A 23,792-nucleotide genomic window follows, 5' to 3' on the forward strand; every position below is an offset into this window, starting at 1 on the left:
AGGAAGGCAATGAAACATCCTTGCCTTATCTCTAGAAAATGAGTTCCTGCAATTTTACCCTTTACAAGACAGGTGGAATTCTTACAGGTCTAATAATTTACACAGCCTCCTTACAGAGATAGACAATAGCTAATAGGAAAGCTCAGAATGGAGAAGCAATTTTTATTGTACTATGGTTTAAATCTTTTTACAGCAAAGTAATTTTAAAATAATGGGAAAAAAAGCACATTTTGACTTAAATGTCCAACCACAAAACATTGATCTGGCCAGGTGGTTGCAGAACTTGCATTTTTTAGTCCAGGATGGTGACTGTCAGTACTTTTACAGATAATCCAGTGGTGAACCTATTCCATCCCTCTGGGCCACACACGGAGCTGCTAAAGGAGAGGGAGACAGGCACTGATACAAGCAGTGTTGCATGGACACTGTTCTGCCTTTAAGCTGCAGCAATATCCCAAGTTTTTTCTTGAAGAATAATTCTAAAAGGGTTGAAAGAAACCAGCTAGGCCTCCAAGAGAACCACTCTGTAGAAAAACAGTCCTCTGGGGTGCCTGGGTGGCTCAGTCATTTGAGCATCAGGCTCTTGATTTCTGCTCAGGTCATGACTCATGGTTTGTGGGATCAAGCCCCACATCAAGCTCTGTGCTGACAGCGTGGAGCCTGCTTGGGATTTTCTCTCTTTCTGCCCTTCCCCAGCTCATGCTCTCTCTCTGCCTCTCAAAAAATAAATAAACATTAAAAAAAGAAGAAAAGCAATCTTCTTACTCAGACCACAGAGGGAAGCATGATTTGAAGGTGGGCCTCCCTGGCCATCGAGGCACATTGGAGGGGTAAAGCTGTTATGACAAGTCTAAAAATATGGCGCCCCCACTGATGTTTAAGCTCAACAATAACTAGGTTAATCTATTGTACTTGGCATGTCATTGAGGTACAAAAAAGGAAATATGCCACCTCAAATGAAATCAGTCTGTTTATCCAAGGAGACTAGGCTTCCAGAAACTTGGACCCTGTGCATTATCTGTAGTTTTGCGTCTCTAGTGTGGGCTACTGAATATCCATCCTGTAGAATTCACTGTTGCATCATCCAGGAAGATTGGGAAATGCCTTGTGTTTGATCCCCTTTCTCAAATATTTATGGTAGTCTGGTGAAGGCTCTGGAAATGGTTGGGTAAAGGTGTGTCTAAAGTTTATTTGGCCATGAAATTCCACCCCCACCCCCACCCTTTTCAACCCCAAGAACATGATAGAACTGGTAATACTCAGACTCTACTTATTTGAGGAATAATGCTTTAAGGGATTCAGTTTTCTTTTCTATAACTCTAGACTGGTAACTGTAATTGTCTAACTTTATCAGAGACTCTTTGGAGCTTTAATTTCTTGAGTTTTCTACCCAGGTTTATTGGGATATAATGACATATAACATGTAAGGTGTACAACATGATAATTTGACACACTTACATATATTGCAAAATGATTACAAGAAGGTTAGTTAACATTTCCGTCATCTTTCATGATTACTGTTTCTTGTTTGTGGTGAGAACATTGAAGACGTACTCTTCTTAGTAAATATTTGTATATAATACAGTATTATTAACTATAGTTGACATGCTGTACATTAGAGTCCCAGAACTTATTCATCTTGTTACTACAAGCTTATACCCTTTGACAAACTTCTCCCCATTTCCTCTACCTTTCCAGCCCTGGGACCACTGTTCCACTCTGTTTCTATGAGTTCAGCTTTTTCAGATTCTGCAAAGAATAACATCATACGGTATTTCTCTTTCTGACTCATCACTTAGGATAATGCCCTCAGGACCATCTATGTTGTCACAGATGGCAAGATTTCCTTCTTTATTGTGGATGGATAACATTCCTCTGTATGTATATACCACATTTTCTTTGTCCATTCATCAGCCAAAGGACATGTATGTTGTTTCCCTATCTTAGCTATTATGAATACTGCTGCAGTGAACATGGGAGGGAAGATATTCCTTTGAGACCTGATTTAATTTCATTTGGATATGTACCCAGAAGTGGGATTGCTGGATCACATGGAAGTTCTATTTTTGATCTTTTGAGGAGCTTCCATACTGTTTTCCGTAGTGTCTGTATCAACATACAGTCCCACCAACAGTGCCCAAGGGTTGGGCACTTCTCTGTGTCCTCACCAACACTTCTCCCTTGTCTTTCTGATGAGTGCCATCCTAGCAGGTGTGAGGGGACATGTATATGACTCTTTTGGAAAAAATGTCTATTCAGGTTCTCTTTTTTAATTGGATTGTTTGGTTTTTACTATTGAGTTGTATGAGTGCTTATATATTTTGGATAGTAGCCCCTTATCAGACATAAAATTTGCAAATATTTTCTTCCATCCTGTAGGTTGATTTTCACTCTGTCAATTGTTTCTTTTGCCGTGTAGAGGCTTTTTAGTTTGATGTAACCCCACTTACTTATTTTTACTGTCATTGCTTGTGCTTTCAGGGTCCTATCAAAAAAAAAAAAAAAAAAAATCATGGCCAAGACCAATGTAAAGCACTTTCCCCCTATGCTTTCTTCTAGGAGTTTTATGGTGTCAGGTTTTATATTTTAAAATGTTTTTAATGTTATTTATTTTTGAGAGAGAGCAAGTGAGTGGGTGAGGGGCAGAGAGAGATGGAAACAGAAAATCCGAAGCAGGCTTTGTGCTGTTAGCACAAAGCCCGACATGGGGCTTGAACCCATGAACCGTGAGATCATGACCTGAACCAAGTCAGATGCTCAACCACCTGAGCCACCCAGGCACCTCAGGTTTTATATTTAAGTCTTTAATCCATTTTGAGGTTATTTTTTTTAGTGTAAGATAGGGGTCCAATTTCATTCTTCTGTAAGTGATTATCTAGTTTCCTTAGTACCATTTATTGAAGAGACTATCCTTTCCCCATTGAGAATTCTTGGTTCTCTCATCAAATATTATTGGCCATCTATGCCAGGGCTTACTTATGAGCTTTCAATTCTGTTCCTATGGTCCCTGTGCCAGTGCCAGGCTGTTTGGTTATGGTAGCTGTGTAATATAGTTTGAAATCAAGAAGCACGATGCCTCCAGGTTTGCTTTTTTCTCTTAAGATGGCATTGGCTATTCAGTGTTTTGTGGGTTTTTGTCTGGCTGTTTTGTTTGTTTTTAAGTAGATGTCACACACAGTGCACAGCCCAATGTGGGGCTTGAAGTCATGACCCTGAGAGTAAGATCTGAGCTGAGATCAAGAGTCGGTCGCTTAACTGACTGAGCCAACCAGGTGCCATGTTTTATGGTTTTATAAATAATTTAGGATTGTTGTTTCTATTTCTGTGAAAAATGCTATTGGAATGCTGTAGGGATAGGATTGAATAGGCTTTGGGTACTGTGAACATTCTACCAATACTAGTACTTCCATCTTTCCATTTACTGGTGTCTTCTTAAATTTTCTTCTTCAAAGTTTTATATTCGGTGTACAAAAGTTTCACTTCCTTGGTTAAATTTATTCTTAAGTATTCTATTGTTTTTGATGCTATTGTGAATAGAACTGTTTTATTTATTTCTTTTTCAGATATTTCATCATTACCATGTATAACTGAAACCGATTTCCTTATGTTGATTTTGTATCCTGTAACTTTACCAAATTTGTTGATTATTTCTAACTGGTTTTGGTGGAGTCTTTAGAATTTTCTCTCTATAAGATAATATTATCGACAAACAGAGACAATTTTATTTCTTCCCTTCCAGTACCAATGCTTTTATTTCCTTTCCTTACCAGATTGCTCTGGATGGGACTCCAGGACTAAGTTGAATGAAAGTAGTGAAAGTGGACATTGTTGTCTTGTTCCTGATCTTAGAGGAAGAGCTTTCACTTTTTACCACTATGATGTTAGCTGTAGGCATGTCACATATGCCTTTATTACATTGACCTACATTCCTTACATACCCAATTTGTTGAGAGTTTATATCATGAAAGGATGCACATTTTGTCAAATGCTCTCTCTACATCTACTGGGATAATCACTCAGCTTGCCTTTCATTGGACTAATGTAATGTATTACGTATTTTTATGTGTAACCATCTTTGCATCTCAAGGATAAATCCCCCTTGCACAGTGTGTTTGATCCTTTTAATGTGTTGCTGAGTCTTCTTTGCTAATATTTTCCTGAGAACTTTTGCTTCTGTATTCATCAAGGATATTGACCTATAATTTACTTGTCTTATAGTGTCCTTATCTGGTTTTGATACCAGGATAACGCTGGCTTTGTAAAATGAGTTTGGGAGTGTTTTCTTCAGTTTTGGAGAAGAGTTTGAGAAAAATTGGCATGAATTATTATTTAAATGTCTGGTACATTCACCAGGACAACCTTCTGGTCCTGGACTTTTCTTCATGGTAAAGTTTTCTGTTGCCTTACCATAATTGGTTTGTTGAGATTTTCTGTTTTTTTTTATGATTCACTCTTTGTAGGTTTTATGTATACATTTCTTCTAAGTTCTCCAATTGGTTGATCTATAATTGTTCATAGTATTGTCTTAAAATCTTTTTTATTTCAGTGTTACCAGTTGTAACATCTCCTCTTTCATTTCTAATTTTATTTACTTTTCAATAGGTAGTCTAGCTAAAGATTTGTCAATTTTGATAATCTTTTCAAAAAACCAGCTCTCAATCTATTGTTTTTTGATCTCTATTTCTTTCATTTATGTTTTGATATTTGTCATTTCCTTCCTTGTGTTAACTTTGGGCTTAGTTGTCTCTCTTTTTTTTTTCTTTTCTGATTCCTTGATATGTAGGAACCTTCCTCTTGTTTTCTGAGATCTTCTATTAATGAAGATTATTACTATGAACTTCCCTATTAGAACACCTTTTGCTGTATCCCATAAGTTTTGGTATGTTGTGTCTCCTTTTTTGTTTGTTTCAATAAATTTTTAGTTTTTTTATTTCATTGACCCATTGGTCGTTTAGAAGTACGTTGTTATATTTCCACATAACTGTGAATTTTCTACTTTTCCTCCTGTTAGTGATTTCTAGTTTCAACCAATTGTGGTTGGAAAAGATGCTTGATATGATTCCAGTCTTCTTAACTTTGCTAAGACTTGTTTTGTAACCTATCATGTGATATCCTGAGGAATATTCCTTATGCAGTTGAGAAGAACAAGTATTCTGCTGCTTTTGGGTCAAATATTTCTTATATGTCTAAAGTAAAGTTCAAGTCCAACATTTCCTTATTGGTTTTCAGAGTGTGAATGATTTATCCATTGTTTAAAGTAGGGTTTTGAAGTCCTCTACTATTAATATATTATTGTCTATTTTTCCCTTCAGATCTGTTGGTATATGATTAATATATTTAAGTGCTCCAAGTTGTTATATCATCTTGATGAATTGACCCCTTTACATTATATGGTGATCTTATTTCTCTCTTATTACCATTTTTGGCTTACAGTCTATTTTCTCAGATACAAGTATGGGTAGGTATCCCTGTTTTCTTTTGGTTTCCGCTTGGCAAGAATATCTTTTTTTATCATTTCACTTTGAGTTTCTATGTATGCTTAAAGCTGAAGTGAGTCTGTTCTGAGCAGCATATAGTTTGATCTCCCTCCTCCTCCTCCTCCACCTCCTCCTCCTTCTGCTTCTTCTTCTTCTTCATCAATCCAGCTATACTGTACCTTTTGTTTGGAGAATTTATCCATTTACATTTAGAGTACTTTTCGGTAGGTAAGGACTTAATAATGCTGTCTTATTGTTTTCTGATTGGTAGTTCCCTTCTCCCTTTCTCCCTCTATTTCTGCATTCTTTTGTGAATTGATGCTTTTCTATAGTGGTCATTTGATTCCCTTCTCTTTTGTGTATCTACTGTGGGTTTTTGCTTTGTGATTGCCATGAGGCCTATATAAAGATAGATATAATAATCTATTTTATGTTGATAGAGACTTAACAAAACTCTACTCTTTCTTTCCCCTTCTTTTATGTTTTTGGTTAAAGTTTATTTATTTACTGAGAGAGAGTTAGAGAGAAAGAGAGAGAGAGGGAAAGAGCAAGCAAGCGAGCATGTATGAGCAGGGGAGGGGCAGAGAGAGAGAGAGAGAGAGAGAAAATCCCAAGCAGGATCTGCACTGTCAGCACAGAGCCCAATGTGGGGCTAAAATTCAAGAACCATGAGATCATGACCTTAGCTGAAATCAAGAGTTGGACACTTAACTGAGTCACCCAGGCACCTCTCCTTCTTTTATGTTTTTATTTCACACTTTATTACCTCTTTTTATGTTATGTATTCATTAACAAATTATTGTAGCTATATATTTTTTAACACTCGTGTCTTTTAACCTTTATATTAAAGAGGTTAACACACCCACCACCATATTACATTATTAGAGTAAAATTGTGTAAGTGTAAAGTGTATAGCTTGTTATTTTGATACATTTATATATTGTAATAGATTACCAATGTAACAATATTTATCACATTATATAATTATAGTACAGTATTATTTTCTGTATTCATTATAATGTTTGTTCATTAGATCTCAATGACTTATTTATTACTATTGCAAGTTTGTACCGTTTTTTTAAGTTTATTTCTTTATTTTGAGAGAGTGAAAGAGAGAGAGAGCGTAAGTTGGGTAGGGGCAGAGAGAGAGAGAGAGAATCCTAAGCAGGCCTGCACTGTCAGAGTAAAAGTCATATGCTTAACTGACTGAGCCACCCAGACACCCTGCAAATTTGTACCCTTAAACACAGTCACTCCTGTTCCCTGGTAACTACCATTCAGTTTTATTTTTTTTTATGGTTTAGCTTTAATAGATTCTACATATGAGTGATATCATACGGTACTTGTCTTTGTCTTTCTGACTTACTTAACATAATGTGCTCAAGGTCCATCTGTGTTGTTGCAAATGGGAGAATATCTTCCTTCTTTGTGGCTAAATAATATTCGATTGTGTATATGTACCACGTCTGTTTTATTCATTCATCCAAATGTTGATGGGCATTTGGTTTGTTTCCGTATCTCGTCTGTTGTGAATAATGCCGCATTAAATGTGGGAGTGCGTATATTTTATCAAAATCTTGTTTATATTATTCTAAATGTGGGGGCGCCTGGGTGGCGCAGTCGGTTAAGCGTCCGACTTCAGCCAGGTCACGATCTCGCGGTCCGGGAGTTCGAGCCCCGCGTCAGGCTCTGGGCTGATGGCTCAGAGAGCCTGGAGCCTGTTTCCGATTCTGTGTCTCCCTCTCTCTCTGCCCCTCCCCCGTTCATGCTCTGTCTCTCTCTGTCCCCCCAAAAATAAATAAACGTTGAAAAAAAATTTATAAATGTGACTGTATACTTACATTTACCAGTGTGTTGTACATTTTCATATTTTTCATGCTACTAAATAGCATCCTTTTACTTCAGTTTAAAGATCTCCTTTTAGCATTTCTAAATGCTTCCTCATCTTTTGTTTGCCTGGAAAAGTCTTTAAGTCTCCTTCATTTTGAAGGACAACTCTGCTGGAGAGAGTATTCTTGGCTGGCAGGTTATTTTTCTTTCAGAACTTTGGATAGATCATTCCAATCTCTCCTGACCCATAAGGTTTCAGATGAGAAATCCACTGATAGTCTTATGAAGGTTTCCTTGTAAATTACAAGCTTCTTCTTTCTCATTGCTTTTAAGCCTTTCTCTTTGTTTTTGATTTTTGACATTTTTATGATAATGTGTCTTGGAGAAGATACCTTTGAGTTTGTTTGATGACTAATGAGGCTTATGATCTCCAGTATCCAAATCTCTCCTCAGATTTGGGATATTCTCAGCCATTATTTCTTTAAGTAAGCTTTCTGCCTCTTTCTCCCTCTCTTTTCTTTTAGGGATTCCAATAATTAGCAAATTGCTTCTTTAATGGTATCCTATAGAACAGGTAGTCTTTCTTCACCTTTTTTTTTTCATTCTTTGTCTTTGTTCTCCTCTGGCTTGAAAATGTAAAAAATATCTGTTTTCTATTTCACAGATTATTTTCTTCTGCCTGATCTATTCTTCTCTTGATGCCCTCTTGCATTTTTTATTCGATTCTTTGTTTTCTTCAGATTGAGAATTTCTATTGGGTTCTTTTTAGTTATTTTTTGTTAAACTTCTAATTTTCTTTGTGTATTGTTTTCCTAATCTTATTGAATTGTTCTTCTTTTTTCTTGTAGTGGACTGGGCTTCCTTAACAGATACTTTGAATTCTTTATTGAGTCAATCACAGCCTTCCATGTCTTTGAGGTTGGTTATTGGAATATAATATTCATGTGTTCCTTTGGTGGTGTCATGTTTTCCTGGTATTTAATGTTCCTTGAAGTCTTTTGTTCCCGTTATCTTCACATTTGTATTGACAATCATCTTCTCCAGTCTTTACTAACTGCTTTAGAAGAGCAACACGTTCTTTCAGCTCTGCTAGGGATTCTGAGGCTTTCTCAGAACCTGTATTGATTTGGGCTGCTTCTCTCTTCTTGCTCCCTCTTGTGGCAGAATTGTGAAACTTGTATGCCTTCTAATCTGGAACACACCAGGTCAGGAGCTGACAGCCTCTCCTTTGCTTTCCCAAGGGCAGAGCTAAAGCTCAAGTTTATAGTCTGTCCTTGGTCCACAGATTTGGGCTGGCTTTGTGCACATTTTCACTAGCCATCTCGCAAGGCTCATTCTTACCACTGTTGGGAACATGCACAGAGAGGTGACCCCAGAGTTTGTGGGGGGGGGGGTAGTTTGAGGTGCATGGAGTGTTGGGAGCGTTCTTGGGCCAGTGGGGTGAATCCACAGGTTGGGAATTCCCAGTGGCTCATGGGTGGGCTTCTTGTTGGACTCTGAAACACAGATAGTAGGATCCACGTTCCTTTAATGCCCTCCAAGATACTTCTCTGCTGCTCTCCCAGCCTCTTCCCTCTCCCTAGTCATGTGGTTCACAACTCTATATTCTCGATGTGTCAAGGAGAGAAATGGGGCTCTTTGACAAAGTTCTACACAGTTGGGGGAGCTATGTGCTCACTCACACACTCTCACTTTTCCTGGCATGAGAGATCACAGGCTAAGAAGGGCTCTGTTGGTACTGAGGTGCACTGCCCTGGGGGAGGGGTGATGAGTAAAGTCTAACTTTTCCTCTTATCCTCTCCATTGTGTCCACAGTTGTTTGTTTGTTTGTTTGTTTATTCATTTATTTATTTGCTCCAGTGATGTTCTGGAGCTTCCTTATTGGAAATCTGATCTTCCACAAAGGCTCTATCATCCATGGGTGATGGTTTAAGACAGTGTTCTCCAGGGACTCCTGGACCATGGCCAAGATGGACTGGAGACAGTTAATGGGCCACTTCAGGGTCCATAGCTAGGGCTGAGGTCTGTATGTTTTATTATCTGATGCTTGGGTAGGCAAGACTCCTTTCGAGTCCTTTGAAGTATGGTGCTGAATTCCACAGCTCCCATGAAGGCCCTTTTGTCCATGGATGGATGCCAAATTGTTGCTGAGGGGCAGTGCTGTGATGGATGTCTTTTTCAGGAATATTGCTAATGTCACTCCTCTCTAATTTCCTTTAAGGGTAAGGATGATATCTGTTTTAACAACTCCAGAAAGGGCAAAATTTAGTCGAGTCATGATGGGATATAGCAGACATTCTTCCCTTCACAATGGCATAGAAAATGTACCTATTTCCTGGCTTCATCAACTGGGCCAGCATTGGTGGGGCCTCCCCGCCAAGCTTTGAACCATATTGACAGAGGTATTTCATGGTCAGCAGTTGTTCACCAAACATAGAGGCATCAGTGAGTATGCATATGAAGCTGATCTTGATATTCAATTCAAAACAGCTATATACATGATAGATTTGATTCAAGGGCAAAAAACGAAAACTAAGAAAAAGGGACAGTTACGTTTAAAATGCCCTCTGTTAAAGAACTTAAAAGCTGTTTATTCTGAACAGCTGCAGTCCATCACTGATCTGCAGTCCAATAGTCTAGGCCAGAGGTGGCAGACTAGCGGGCTGGATGATTTGGTGTATAATCATGTTTTGTTTGGTACACAGAATGTTTTCCTTCTTTTGGTTGTTTGTTTTAAGATTACTTATTTATTCTGAGAGAAAGAAAGAGCACTGGCATGTGAGCATGAGCGTGAGTTGGGGAAGGGGCAGAGAGAGAGGAAGAGAGAGGATGCCAAGCAGGCTCCACACTGACAGAGCTGGTTCGATCTCATGGCTGTGAGATCATGACCTGAGCCGAAAACAAAAGCCAGATGCTTAACTGAGCCATCCAGGTGCCCTGAGTGTCTTACATTAAAAAAAAAAAAAAAAAATTGAACATAAAACTTGGGACTTTCCTCTTCCATGGAGAAACCAGGCAATTGATAGCATTGGCTTGGTGCCAGAAGGCTAGAGACACTGAAGGGGAATTGCCCCTTTATTTATTTTTAATTGGGATATAATTAACATTTAACACTATATTAGTTCCTGGTGTACAACACCATGATTCAACATATGTATGTGTTGCGAAATGATCACCAGAGAAAGTCTAGTTAACATCCGTCACCATACGTGCTTGTTTCAACAGCACATATACTAAAACATCCATCATCACACATAGTTGTAAAATATTTTTTTTCTTGGGACGAGAACTTCTAAGATCTACTCTTACCAACTTTCAAATAGGCAATACAGTATTATTAATATAGCCACTTAATTATTCTATAATAGGAAGTTTGTTCCTTTTGACTCCCTGGAGCTGCCCCTTTTAATTTTTTTTTAATGTTTATTTATTTTTGACAGACAGTAAGAGAGAGTGTGAATGGGGGAGGGGCAGAGAGAGAGGGAGACACAGAATCCGAAGCAGGCTCCAGGCTCCGAGCTGTCAGCACAGAGCCCGACGTGGGGCTTGTACCCATGAACCATGAGATCATGGCCTGAGCCGAAGTCTGACGCTTAACCAACTGAGTCACCCAGATGCCCCTAGAGCTGCCCCTTTTAGATGAGTAAGTGCTTCCTGAGTTTTCTCAGGCCTAACCTGAACTTCTCACTCTGCTCATCGATCCCACTTGGTTCCTAGAGGCGTTTGAGCTTGTGTTCCCTGGTTTCCATGGGGCATTCTAGCAAAAGTCCAGCTGCCCGTTTTCTCTCAGACCCTTGATCCTCCTCTCTTTGAAGACATTCTACCACTTAATTTGTATATTGGGCTTAAGTCTTCAATACTGAAAGGCAAATAACTCTGATGAGTAAATAATCTTAGCTGCTATTATTAGTCATTGACCTTTCACTATGAGGACTCCATTCATCGTCAAGCTAATGGAGACAGGCCTGTAGAAAGAACATAAGGGCACCAGAGTCCAAAAGGAAGTGTCCAGGGACCAGCGAGGAGGAAGCAGGGGTGAGGACACTGAATGGGAAAAGCATAGCTCTGACACCCATTACCCTCTCAACTTTCCCTAGAGCTGGCCTTTGTTATTAACATGTGATTCAGATGTATTGGTTAACCAGAAGCAAAGTATCTGGGAACAAGTGTCATTGAGATGAAATAGGGTGGACCGGGGGAAATGCCATGTGGTGGAAAACATGCTTTGGGAAAGAGTATTTGTGAAAGAATTCCAGGGCTCCATAGAGAGTGGTCGAACCACGAGGAATGCCTTTCTAAAAACAGGGGAGCCTGGTATGGCACTTCCTGTAGAATCATCATACTTTCCTCACAGACATAAACATGACAAGACCAGGAGGGAGATGATTTATCACACACGAAGGTGCCTTCCTTCTGGTTTCTTCTCTACACTGTGTGCTGGTGATTTTGAAATCCTGCTCAAATGGAATCAGTTTAGAGTTGTCTCATCACCCTGGTTGTAGGCTGAGTTGTTACAGATTCGTGCTTTGGAAAATTAGAGTTTATTCCAGCACTTATGAACTTTTTGAAACTATGGTCCGTTAGGATCGTGTTACTTATGTGACTTAAATCTAATTTAACCTAAAGAGACAATGGCAGAATCGTGGCCAAAATAGATAATGCCTGTATATGTGTGGAATTAAGCTAAAAACTCTTCCCATTTTCAAATAAATGAATAGGATTATGCGCTCTACAGATGGTATTTCAGTCCCTTGTGTAGGATTCATTACAGGAGTCCATTTCTACACAAACTTTTATTTTTTCTAAGTAATTCACATTGTAGAGGAAAATTTTAGTAGAATATTGCATGTGAGATTTTAATATGAGCATTTCCCCAAATAAATATTTCTTGGAAGCTTCTAAAGCCAGTACCTTCTTAAGTATTTACAGAGCCCATCCATCAATGACCATAGATTCTTACTGAAATTGTAATGTGTGCACAGCATTTTAATGTTACTTCAGAGTTTTTAAATCTTCCCTCCTGAATAGAGATAAGTCTCTTTGTCCTTCTTTGGAAGTTCTCCTCACACTCTGGATTGTTTTTTAACAGCTGTACTGAGGTAAAATTGACAAAAAATAACTGTACAAATTTAAGTGTACCATTTGATAGTTATTGGTATGCATTTCATGTATGTAACCATGAAACCATCCATGTCAGTCCTGATAGTGAACTTACTCATCACATACAAACATTTCCTCACATGCCTTTGTATTCCTTCCAACCACTCCTACCTGCTCCCCACTTATTCAGGTACCCACTGATCTGCTTTCTGTCCCTCTTGATTAGTTTGTATTTTCTAGACATTTATATAAATGGAATCATATAGTATGTTCTGTTTTATGCCTAATCTCTTTCACTCAACGTAATCATATTGGCATTCATCCATATGTTGTACCATTAACTCATTCCATTTTACTGAGTAGTGTTCTATTACATGGATATACCACCATTTATTTATCCTTTCATGTGTTTGTGGACCATTTTGGGCAATTACAAATCAAGCTGCTCTGAGAACTCATGTACAAGTTCTTCCTCATACACTACATTCAGAGATGCTTTATTTGTAATAGCTGAACCCTGCAAACACGTTAAGAAATTGCCAGACTTTGCCAAAGTGGTTGTCCGTTTTATATTCTCACTAGCACTGTAGGAGAGTTGTAGCCTCTCCACATCTATGCCATCACTTCGTAGAGTCTTCCTCATTTCAGTCATTTGAACAGTTATGCGGTATTATCTTGTTATTTTAATTTGCACTGTTCTGGTGATGAACGATAATGACCATCTTTTCATGAACTTATTTGCCATTAGTACATCTTTGCTAAAGTGTTCATATCTTTTGCCTATTTATTTATTTATTTATTTATTTGTAAATACACTGATTGTTTTCTTACTACTCTTTATATATTCTGGATGCAACTTCTTTATCAGATAATATTTAAAAAAATATTAGTTTCATTCTGTGACTTGTCTTTTCATTCTCCTTATGTTTTTTTGAAGAGCAAAAATTTTTAATTTTGTTGGACAAAGTGATTCATTTACTCTTTTACATTTTGTGTTTTTGGTGCTGTATCTAAGGAATCTTTGCCCACCTCAAGATCACAAAGGTTTTATCTTCTGTTTTCTTCTACAGATTTTAAACTTTAAGGTTTTACATTTAGGTCTAGGATTCATTTTGAGTTAATTTTTGTATTTGGTGTGCAATTACCCACATTTGGTGATGTGCATATGGATATTACAATTTTCCATCACTGTTTCTTTCTTCACCGAATTGCCTTTGTGGCTCTGTAAAAAGATAATTGTGCATATATGTGTAAATTAATTTCTGGGCTGTCTTTTCCTTTCCACTGATCTATTTGTCTATATTTACACCAATGTCACATGTATTTATAAGCATTTAAATTAAGTAGTATTTGTATTTCTTTTTAAAGTTGTTTTGGCCCTTCTAGGCACTTCACATGAACATAAATCTTAAAAGCAGCTTGTCAATATTTACAAGAAAAGCTGCTGGGATATCGATTAGTATTGTATTGAATCTATGTCTATGTATAGATCTCTTTGAGGAGAATTGATATGTTAACAATATTGAATCACCAGAGTTATAAACAAGGTCTGTCTCTGTTTGGAGACGGCATGTATGTTCTGCTGCTGTGAATTCTGTAAGTGTCAAATAGGTCAGATTGACTAATTCAGTTCTCTACTTTCTCTCAGCAGTGTTGTTAATTCTTAGCGTACCCGTCTTTCACATTTTTGGTTAGACTTGCCCTTTTCGATGCTATTGTAGATGGCTTTTCAAATTTCAATTTCTGATTGTTCATTGCTAGTGTATAGAAGTATATTTTTTGTACAATTTTGTATATGCAACTTCCCTAAACTCATTATTTTTAGTGGCTTTTTTCGTAGATTCCATCAGATATTTTACATATAGAGATATATTTATATAATCTGTAAATAAAGGCAGTTTTGCTTCTTTCTTCCCAGTCTGGATATCTTTTATTTCCTTTTTACTGCCTTATTATACTTGCTAGAACTTCCAGTGCAATGCTGAATAGAAATTATAAGAGCAAACTTCCTTGTCTTGTTCTTAATCATGCATGTATGGGTGGGAACATGCATTATTTTGTTACGTTAGTAGTAGGCTTTTCATATTTGCCCTTTATCAGGAAAAGGAAAAGGAAACTCTCCTTTTTGTTCCTGGTTCACAGAACATTCTTATCAGAAATGGATGCTGGATTTTGCCAAATGCTTTTTCAGCCTTTTTTTGAGGTAATAGTTTTCTGCTATTATTATTTTTATCCAGAAAGAGGGCTGGGAAATGTAGTTTATTGCTCGGTACCTTATTGTCCCCGGTGAGAGTGGGATTCTGTTAATAAGGATGGAAAGAAGGATGGACGTTAGGTATACAGTTAGCAATGTTTGCCAGAGATGCTGCTAGCAAATGCTCTCTGTGCCTGTGCCTAGGGGCCATGAAAGCCCTATTTAGGAATGGAGGGAAAGGAATTTGAGCTAAGTATTTTTTATTACATTGACTCAATGCAGATTTCTAAGTTCCCCGTGTTCTCTCCCTTTCCATGACCGATCAGCCATCACCGCAGGTCATATATGCCCCTCTGGTGGCTGGGGAGCAAGAGCTCTGACCCCAAGCAGTGGGTGTGGCAACTTTGGGGATGGGATGGAAGGAGAAGGGAAAAGGCAACAGCTGTTGTTGGCCACTCTTTCCTGCAAGTGTATTATAAAGGTGTTCACTTTCCTCTGTTCAGATGTTCTTTCATGAGAACCTCCTTGATTTCACTCCAGTTGCAATTAAACGCTCCCCTCCTGCATTTCCCGCAGTATGTTTTGTGACTGCTTTATTGAGGTATAGTTCTTATAGTATTCTTTAAAGTATACAATTCAGTGACCCTTGGTATATTCACAGAGTTGTGCGACTATCACACAATCAATTTTAGAACATCTTCATCACCCCACATTGACACCAATCCCTCCCAATCCTAGACCACTAATGCACTCTCTGTCTTTGTAGATTTGTCCTTTGGACATGTCATAGAAATGGAATTCTTGAGTATGCTCTCGCAGTATTTTGCTGATACAGCTGCATTCTGCTCTGTGTCTATGGAGTTTGCGGAGCTTGTATTTGACTTCCTCTGCAGAGTAGGAGTCCCTCGTCTGCCATCTCTGTGTCTATAGTAGTGCTAGCAATGTGCCTGTTACATCAGTAAATACTAAATGGGAGGAAAGAGACGTCCTTTCCTTTTTATAAACAAACACAATAGGAGAGGCTGCAGCGTAAATTTGGAAATATGGAAACAAGATTATTCCTGTCTATACCTGAACACTATAGTATCAGTCGGATTTTTGAATGGCTGGATATGACTCCTAGCCACCCAGTTCACCTGCCCTAGTATCTGACCCAGCATAAAACATCTACCATTGTTTTCACTTCTGCTCCCCCCCTTCCCCCCACTTAAAATCCATCATAAGTTTTGGTCTACTGCGAGCCAGGTACAAGAGTTTAATTCTTCCTTCTACCTTTACCACCAGCTATGAATGTTGAGAAAACCCGTTCTATATTTCTAGTCTTGGCTTCTTTGTCTGAAAAAAATGTGGCAGTTATGTTTGGGAAAGGGACCTTTAACTCTAATAATATGTGTTCTTTTATAGCAACTCAGAATAAATGAGTGCAGGCAAGATTTTGACCCGTGTTATTAATTCAGAATACCAGAATAAAAGGAATTTCTGTGGAAAGATGAGTTGTCTGGAAGGCTTGCATTCCCATTGGACAGTTATTTTCAAAAGATACTTTGATCATGGAAACATTTTTCAAATTAACTTACACGAATTGATATTATATCCATTAGAACAACAGTAAGCACTGTATTTAGAGATATAATTGGTTTATAAAGGAATCTTTAGTCTTCCCACACTTTTTTTTTTTTTTTAGGTGTAAATCCAAAGTGAAATGTACATGACAGAAGAGAAAACTATTGAGTATCGTTAGTGGCTCTTGGTATTAAAGCCAAGTATTTACACGTGAAAGAAATGAGGTCCGTGGCACTGGTAATGGGATTTAAGTGGATTTAGGATCTAAGGCTGAAATAGGAGCCTAATTAGAGAAGACCTTAAGGTCATCATGTCAGTCCTCACCTGTCCATCAGGCAGACAGACTGTCCACAGCTTTCACTTCTCATCAGTGTCTCTTGCCTGCCAGTTCTTGAGGGAGAAGATGCCTTGGCTACCCTCAAAACACTGATGTGTCTACAGCAGTGCTTAGCGTGGGCCCAGAGCTGCTACTTACATCCGGTATCCAAAAAAGACTACTAAAATCTCGGAATATGAAATCTGATGATCTTCTTCAAGGGAGATGGGGAAATTAAATCATATGGGATAGTTCGTCTTTGCTAGCATTTTCCTGATTTGAAAAATAAGAAGAAAGGACACGAAGAGGGAATAAGAAGCCTGTTTTCCATGGATAGGAGAGCCACACTTATGATGGGTCTTTAGTACTTATTATTATTATTATTATTTTTTTTTTTTTAGGTAACTATTCTTGAAATCTAAGTGATTAAACATTTGTTAAGGGGAACCTCTGTTCCTTTTCTCTTTCTAGGGCACTTTGGGATTTTCTTTTATTTATTTATTTATTTATTTATTTATTTATTTATTTATTTATTTATGTTTATTTATTTTTGAGAGACAGAGACACAGCATGAGCAGGGGAGGGGCAGAGAGAGAGGGAGACACAGAATCCGAAGCAGGCTCCAAGCTCTGAGCTGTCAACACAGAGCCCGACGCGGGGCTCGAAGCCACAAACCATGAGATCATGACCTGAGCCGAAGTGGGACGCTTAACCGACTGAGCCGCCCAGGTGCCTACTTTGGGATTTTTCTACAGGACAAATCGACACCTTGATTCTACTTTATTTCTCACATGCAGTGCTTTAGTTATGGAAGCAGAGCCCCCAGAGTGGGTGGCATCCGAAGCTAACTGAGGGAAGATGGGACAGGGGTAGGGATCGAGCTCAGCTGATGTCCTTGGGCAAGGGTCACTGTCAACATATACACCACAGTGAGTGTCCCTGCAACGTGGCAAATTGGGATGTTTGAAAGCACAGAGTTTTACAGTTTACTGTCTTCCCTTCTGATGTCTCCTTTTGCTCCTGCTGGTCCAGCTGTTTCTTGGTGAAGGTTATTATTAGATGTGGAGAGTCCAGAGCTGGTGGGATAAGAGCTTGGAACACAGATGGCACTTGTGTGACAGAATCTAATGCTGTGCGAGGATTCTGCACTGTGGCAGTAGAATTTGTGTTCTTTCCTTCTGGAATCCATACCAACAATACTCCGCATTACTTAGATAATTACTTGACTTGAGGCTTCACTGCTCAGGGGCAATTTCATTGGCTTTAGCTTTAATTAAAAAAAAATCATTAGGGAAGCAGAATCCCCCTTCCAGTTTCTCATTAATTTACAGATGAATTTGTTTGCTACTAACTATCTATTGACATTTTGCTCCAGACTTTGGCCAAATGTTAGTTCAAGGCATTTATAAAAATAATCTGGATTTTGACATTACTATCACAGGATTATTGTTTTTATCTGTTGTAGCTGACTGGACTGCTTGGTGTTCATTTCATAAAACACAAAGTTTATCCCATCAGGAATCAAACATGAGAGCATTCATATTCATTACTCAGCGATCTCAAAAATGTGAAATTTGAGGATATGGGCAACCCTTGTTTTCAGCGGCCGCCATATCCAATTTCTGTGTTCTCGGGTAGCTCTTCTTTCATACGAAAGGCGACTAGGATCTGATCTTTACAACTTCTTAGATGTGCGAATGGCATTTTGAATAGTTTTACTATCTTGAGTAAGGAGAAACTGGTAAATCGGGGTAGGAAGACTTAGGTTTGGAACATGCCGCAGACAGAGATGTCCTGAGTGCGTAAGACGAGTGAGATAAGGCACTGTCATATTTACGTATTACGGTGGGTGCCAGCGCTCTGGGTGAGGTGGGAGTGTCCTGTGGCTGTGTGCACAGGCTGCCACATAACCTGGTGTGATCCAGCATCCAGCGCATGTCCCCTGTGCAGTTAGACTGAGCCTTTTGTGGCATTGAATCGACCCTTGCATACTCCAGGTATGGTGGTTTGCTGGCTTGTATGTGCAAATCTACATTTTAGAGAACAGTGCAGAGCCATGACCTTACAAATGAATGGCACATCTGCAATACCAAACACATGCATAGAGATGGCAGGAGACGCTGAACCCTGAGGTTGGCACGTACTGACTTAACCTGGCAGCATGAAGCAACATATTAGAGAGCCGGTGTATTCATATGTTACAGGCTGATTTTGCTTTTAATTACAGCGAAATATGTGATTGTCTGAATCAAGTATTGGGGAAGTTGCTGAGCATCTCCTTGCAATGCTAGTGTTAATATCTCTACACCGGCCCAACGTCCCAAGCTCACTTGACGTGGCGTCCCTCACCACATGGCCTTCTGGTGAAGGAAGTGAGTCTTTAGTTCTTCAAGTTGATGGTCACTTTATTCCCTTATGGTGTCCTCTACCTGGTGGTTTGTTGTGATAATTCTATATGTTTCTTACAATATTCCCAGCTAATTCTCAGAATAAAGTCCTAACAACTGACTTTGATTTTGAAGGTCTACATCTTTTTTTTTTTATTTAACTTTATTTTTTATTTTTTAAAATTTACATCCAAATTAGTATATAGTGAAGCAATGATTTCAGTAGATTCCTTAGTGGCCCTTACCCATTTAGCCCATCCCGCCTCCCACAACCCCTCCAGCAACCCTCAGTTTGTTCTCCATATTTATGAGTCTCTTCTGTTTTGTCCCCCTCCCTGTTTTTATGTTATTTTTGTTTCCCTTCCCTTATGCTCATCTGTTTTGTGTCTTAAAGTCCTCATATGAATGAAGTCATATGATTTTTGTCTTTGTCTGACTAATTTCACTTAGCATAATACCCTCCAGTTCCATCTGCATAGTCGCAAAGGGCAAGATTTCATTCTTTTTGATTGGCGAGTAATACTCCATTGTGTGTGTGTGTGTGTGTGTGTGTGTGTGTGTGTGTGTGTGTGTATATATATATATACCACATTTTCTTTATCCATTCATCTGTCAATGGACATTTGGGCTCTTGCCATACTTTGGCTATTGTTGATAGTGCTGCTCTAAACTTGGGGGTGCATGTGTCCCTTCGAAACAGCACACCTGTATCCCACGGATAAATGCCTAGTAGTGCAATTGCTGGGTTGAAGGGTAGTTCTATTTTTAATTTTTTGAGGAACCTCCATACTGTTTTCCAGAGTGGCTGCACAAGTTTGCATTCCCACCAGCAATGCAAAAGAGATCCTTTTTCCCCGCATCCTCGCCAACATCTGTTGTTGCCTGAGTTGTTAATGTTGGCCATTCTGACAGGTGTAAGGTGGTATCTTATTGTGGTTTTGATTTATATTTCCCTGATGCTGAGTGATGTTGAGCATTTTTTCATGGAAGGTCTACATCTTCTAAAGCTACTGCTCTGAACATTGCACCCAAACACATCTTCTCACTTTCATTTGATTTCTTTCTACCCCCCCCCTTTTTTTTTTTTTTGGTTTTTTTTATGTGAAATGGCTTCCCCTAGATCTCTGCATGTCTAAATTCTTTTTGATAAAAATAATAGGAGTGGTTATCATTTTTTGGTCCAGAACCTGTATGTAAAATATATACACATGTATATACATATGTAAATATATACTATGTATATCAGTGTATATACAGTATATATACAAATGTAAACTATACACATAATTGTGCCTAAATCACATGAAAAATATTTAATGATGTGGGAAGATTTTTACCTTTATATTAATGGAAAGGAAAATTGAAAAATATTAAGATTCTTTTTTTTTCTTTGAGGAGAAAAATATATAGGGAAAATTTCCTGAGTGTCTCCATACATAGAAATGTTACCGTTTGATGGAACCATAGGTAGGTTTACTTTGCTTATTGGTTTAAAATCTGTTTTACTTTTGTAATAAGACGTGCGTTAATAAAACTTATCTGTAAAGCATAGGATACCTTATTCCGTCTCATCCTTACATAAAATTTTGGAATATCTGAACCCCAAACTACACTGTGTTTTTCTCACAATTACTCATATATCCAGCCATTCTAAAGGGTGTTTAATCAAAGTGAGCGGCGCTAACATTGGGGTAATGCTTATGTTTGGCACAGAATATAGTTGATGTTCCTTTCTACCAGGCTACAGACCTTTGCTTTGGAAATGTCAGTCTACCTGTCCACTCATGTTTGCGGTGATAACCCTTACTTCCACGGGTCAGGCCACACCTAAGACATTTACTAATGAAACAGAAATGGAGAGTTACTAATCCCTGAAGACCTCAGTGACATTTTTTGAATATTTTTGTTAATAGGAAAAGGGCATCTCGTTCTGCTGTGTCATAGTTGGGAGTAACGTGCACCCAAAGAAATTTGACTTTGCTTTCCAGGGAAGGTATTATGGGTCTACTCTGGGGTCTACTCTGTCGCTCTGGAGTCCCACTGTCTCCCTTTGGGGCTTTTTTCCTGAACCCATATGTATGCTTCTCCTGAAACAAAGAGGATATATTCGGTAGTCACTGATAATTTTTTTTAAAATGTGGGTGAGGCAGTTTTTCTTGCAACTCCTTTCCTAATTTAGCATGACATAGAATGAAATCGTAGAAATGAAGGAATTTATTTGGAGATCTCAAAATCAGAAGGGGAATTGTTTGGTTGCACAGCGGACCCTGACAGGGCCAAGGAATGGATTGAAGGAAATTGTCAAGCATGCATGTTGTTTTTAAGTGATACTTGAGACTGGGATGTGAAACAGCTGTGTTGTTGGGTTGTTTTTTTTTTTTTTTTCTTCTTGTGCCAACTTTCCTTATTTGATTGATTTTCTCTCTGACAGCCCACTGTGCTGATAAATGTGTCCACGGTCGCTGCATTGCTCCGAACACCTGTCAGTGTGAGCCTGGCTGGGGTGGGACCAACTGCTCTAGTGGTAAGTTTCCACCTGTTCTTGTCCATCTCGGAGTGTTTTTGCTGCATGGGCCCCCCTGTCTGCAGCTTATCCTGAACCATGGGTTTCCCTCTAGTTGCCTATGCAGAGTATGGTGTGGGTTCCCAGTCCAACTCATGAAGACAGTTTCTTGTACATCAGTGTATATATTATGTTCAGAACTGTTGTTAATTGAGGATAAAGAAAGGTCCTTAGAAAGAAGATGTCAATAGTCCGATGCTGGTACTTCTGTAGATATGAATATGTGTTCCAGAATTTAGGCTCCTTGGTTCAGGAAAGCTGTTGTGGTAACATAACTGTTATGTCCTAACTGTTCTTTTTACATGTTGACTGATCAAGGTTACTTCCATGGTGATTAAAATTTATCACTTGTTGCCTTTAAATCAGAAGTAAAATTGATATTTTCAATGCTTAGTATGTTTATTTTTCTCTGATATCTGGTATGCAAATAATCAGTACTTGCTCAGAAAACATTCGGGAGAAATATTGGTCATAACTGAAAATCCACAAACATTTTGGTATTAAATCAAATAGTAATATGGTATATAATTTGTGTCCATTATGTTAGAATTATAATCCTATAATTCTATAATTAGAATTAGATTCTATAATTCTATATAATTCTATAATTAGAATTATTATAATATAGAATTCTATAATTCTATAATTTTATAATTAGAATTATAATTCTAACATAATGGTATTTTGGACTATGAACAGCTTGCACTTAAAACCTAGTATTCTTTATTAAGAGGATTAGGCAGTGGAATTTCATATAATACAGTTGCTCTTCTAAATTTCACAGTTAAAACTTTGGTTTTCTGGCTAGCTCGTTGCCGCGCGTGTAATTGTGGCTACTTCCTGTCTCTTCGTACTCCCTTTTGCTTTGCAAAATGTGAGGGGGAATCAAAGTGCAACTGAATTTTAATGCCCAAAGTATTACGTTTAGAGAAAGGAAAGAATAGTTTTAAAAATTAGCAGGATCGGATGACAACACAAATTCAGCCTCATTTCATACATTACTATTTTCTGAAACTAGTTTGAAGGGATTTCAAGCCATTTGGATAAAACGGTTTTAAGAATTCTTACTTGCTTATAATTGGAATCGGGGAGATTACTGTTTATCTTGTTGAAACTACTTGTTTTAGGCTTGTGATCTCTTGGCTGTCCCCAAAACAGCATTTCCAGGACTAGTCCCTTGTGCTGCCTGTGCACAGAACATTCTGTGTGAAAGAGCCTTTTTATTGTATCTTCAACAGGGAGTGTGTGTGTGTGTGTGTGTGTGTGTGTGTGTGCGTGCGCTCGTGTGTGTGTGTGTGTGTGTGTGTGTGTGTGTGTGTGTGTCTTTCTGCCCCTGAAAGGCTTCCAATTCCAATGGATAACTGTCTTGCCGGGTTTTGTTTTGCTTCTGCTGGAGATCAGGAGGGAAGTGGGCATTTTGTTCACATGCCGCAGAGGCAAATGTTTGGGATGTGGGATTTGGCTCCCAGCCATTTTTCTGGCCGACTGACCTCAAGTGCAATGTCGCTTTCATTAACTTTTCCAGCTTAAAAATCAGTTGCGCCTACACATTTTGAAGAAAAATAACTTTATTATATAAACTAGTGGCAATGAAAAGAGTGGACGTATTTGAAAAGTGAGATTTGTTACTAATTCCCTGGCAAGTATGTTGCAGTGGTTATTCAGAGTTCGTTTACCAAGAACTACGCCTGCCTCAAGCTGAGAGAACAGACTAGATGAGTGTTTGTGTGAAGAAAAGGCTACATGAGTTTCAGACTTTCCAGAACTGATTTAGGCCTTCTACAAAACAAACTGTTGCCTTATTTTGGAGGTGAGGCTTTCTAAAACGTAACTTGTTGCTTTCTTTTGGAATTTACTGATTTTTGCATGAGGCTTCTAGAATTCTGAGGACACCTCTTCTTTGCGTCCTGGAATACGATACTGACGCAAGGTTAAGTCTATTCTTTAAAACTCACGTTTTGGCTTTAAAATGAACAAAAGCTGGGGCGCCTGGGTGGCGCAGTCGGTTAAGCGTCCGACTTCAGCCAGGTCACGATCTCGCGGTCCGTGGGTTTGAGCCCCGCGTCGGGCTCTGGGCTGATGGCTCAGAGCCTGGAGCCTGTTTCCGATTTTGTGTCTCCCTCTCTCTCTGCCTCTCCCCCGTTCATGCTCTGTCTCTCTCTGTCCCAAAAATAAATAAAAGTTGAAAAAAAAATTAAAAAAAAAATAAAATGAACAAAAGCATAAATAAACACAGACAGTCTTCAAAGGTGCTCTGAGGAAAACATTTCTGATACCTTTTTTAAGCACATAAGAAAATGCTGTTCTGAGCTAGAGCGCTGTGTCTTGTTACCTGGGTTTTGTCTGCAGCAGTGGCTTTAAT

At 38.6% G+C, this 23,792-nt stretch overlaps 1 protein-coding gene across 1 annotated transcript in view; it reads left to right on the forward strand.

The window, feature by feature from the left end:
• MEGF10 (multiple EGF like domains 10) overlaps window positions 1-23,792 on the forward strand; it is a 180,070-nt gene that overhangs the window by 67,539 nt on the left and 88,739 nt on the right. Inside the window, exon 5 of the mRNA XM_040444369.1 lies at window positions 21,299-21,391. Coding sequence (XP_040300303.1) covers window positions 21,299-21,391 — 93 coding nt within the window. The remainder of the gene's footprint in view (window positions 1-21,298; window positions 21,392-23,792) is intronic.

Source organism: Herpailurus yagouaroundi, unplaced genomic scaffold, assembly GCF_014898765.1.
Source record: "Herpailurus yagouaroundi ecotype Mexico unplaced genomic scaffold, PumYag 192, whole genome shotgun sequence".
Classification (NCBI taxonomy): domain Eukaryota; kingdom Metazoa; phylum Chordata; class Mammalia; order Carnivora; family Felidae; genus Herpailurus; species Herpailurus yagouaroundi.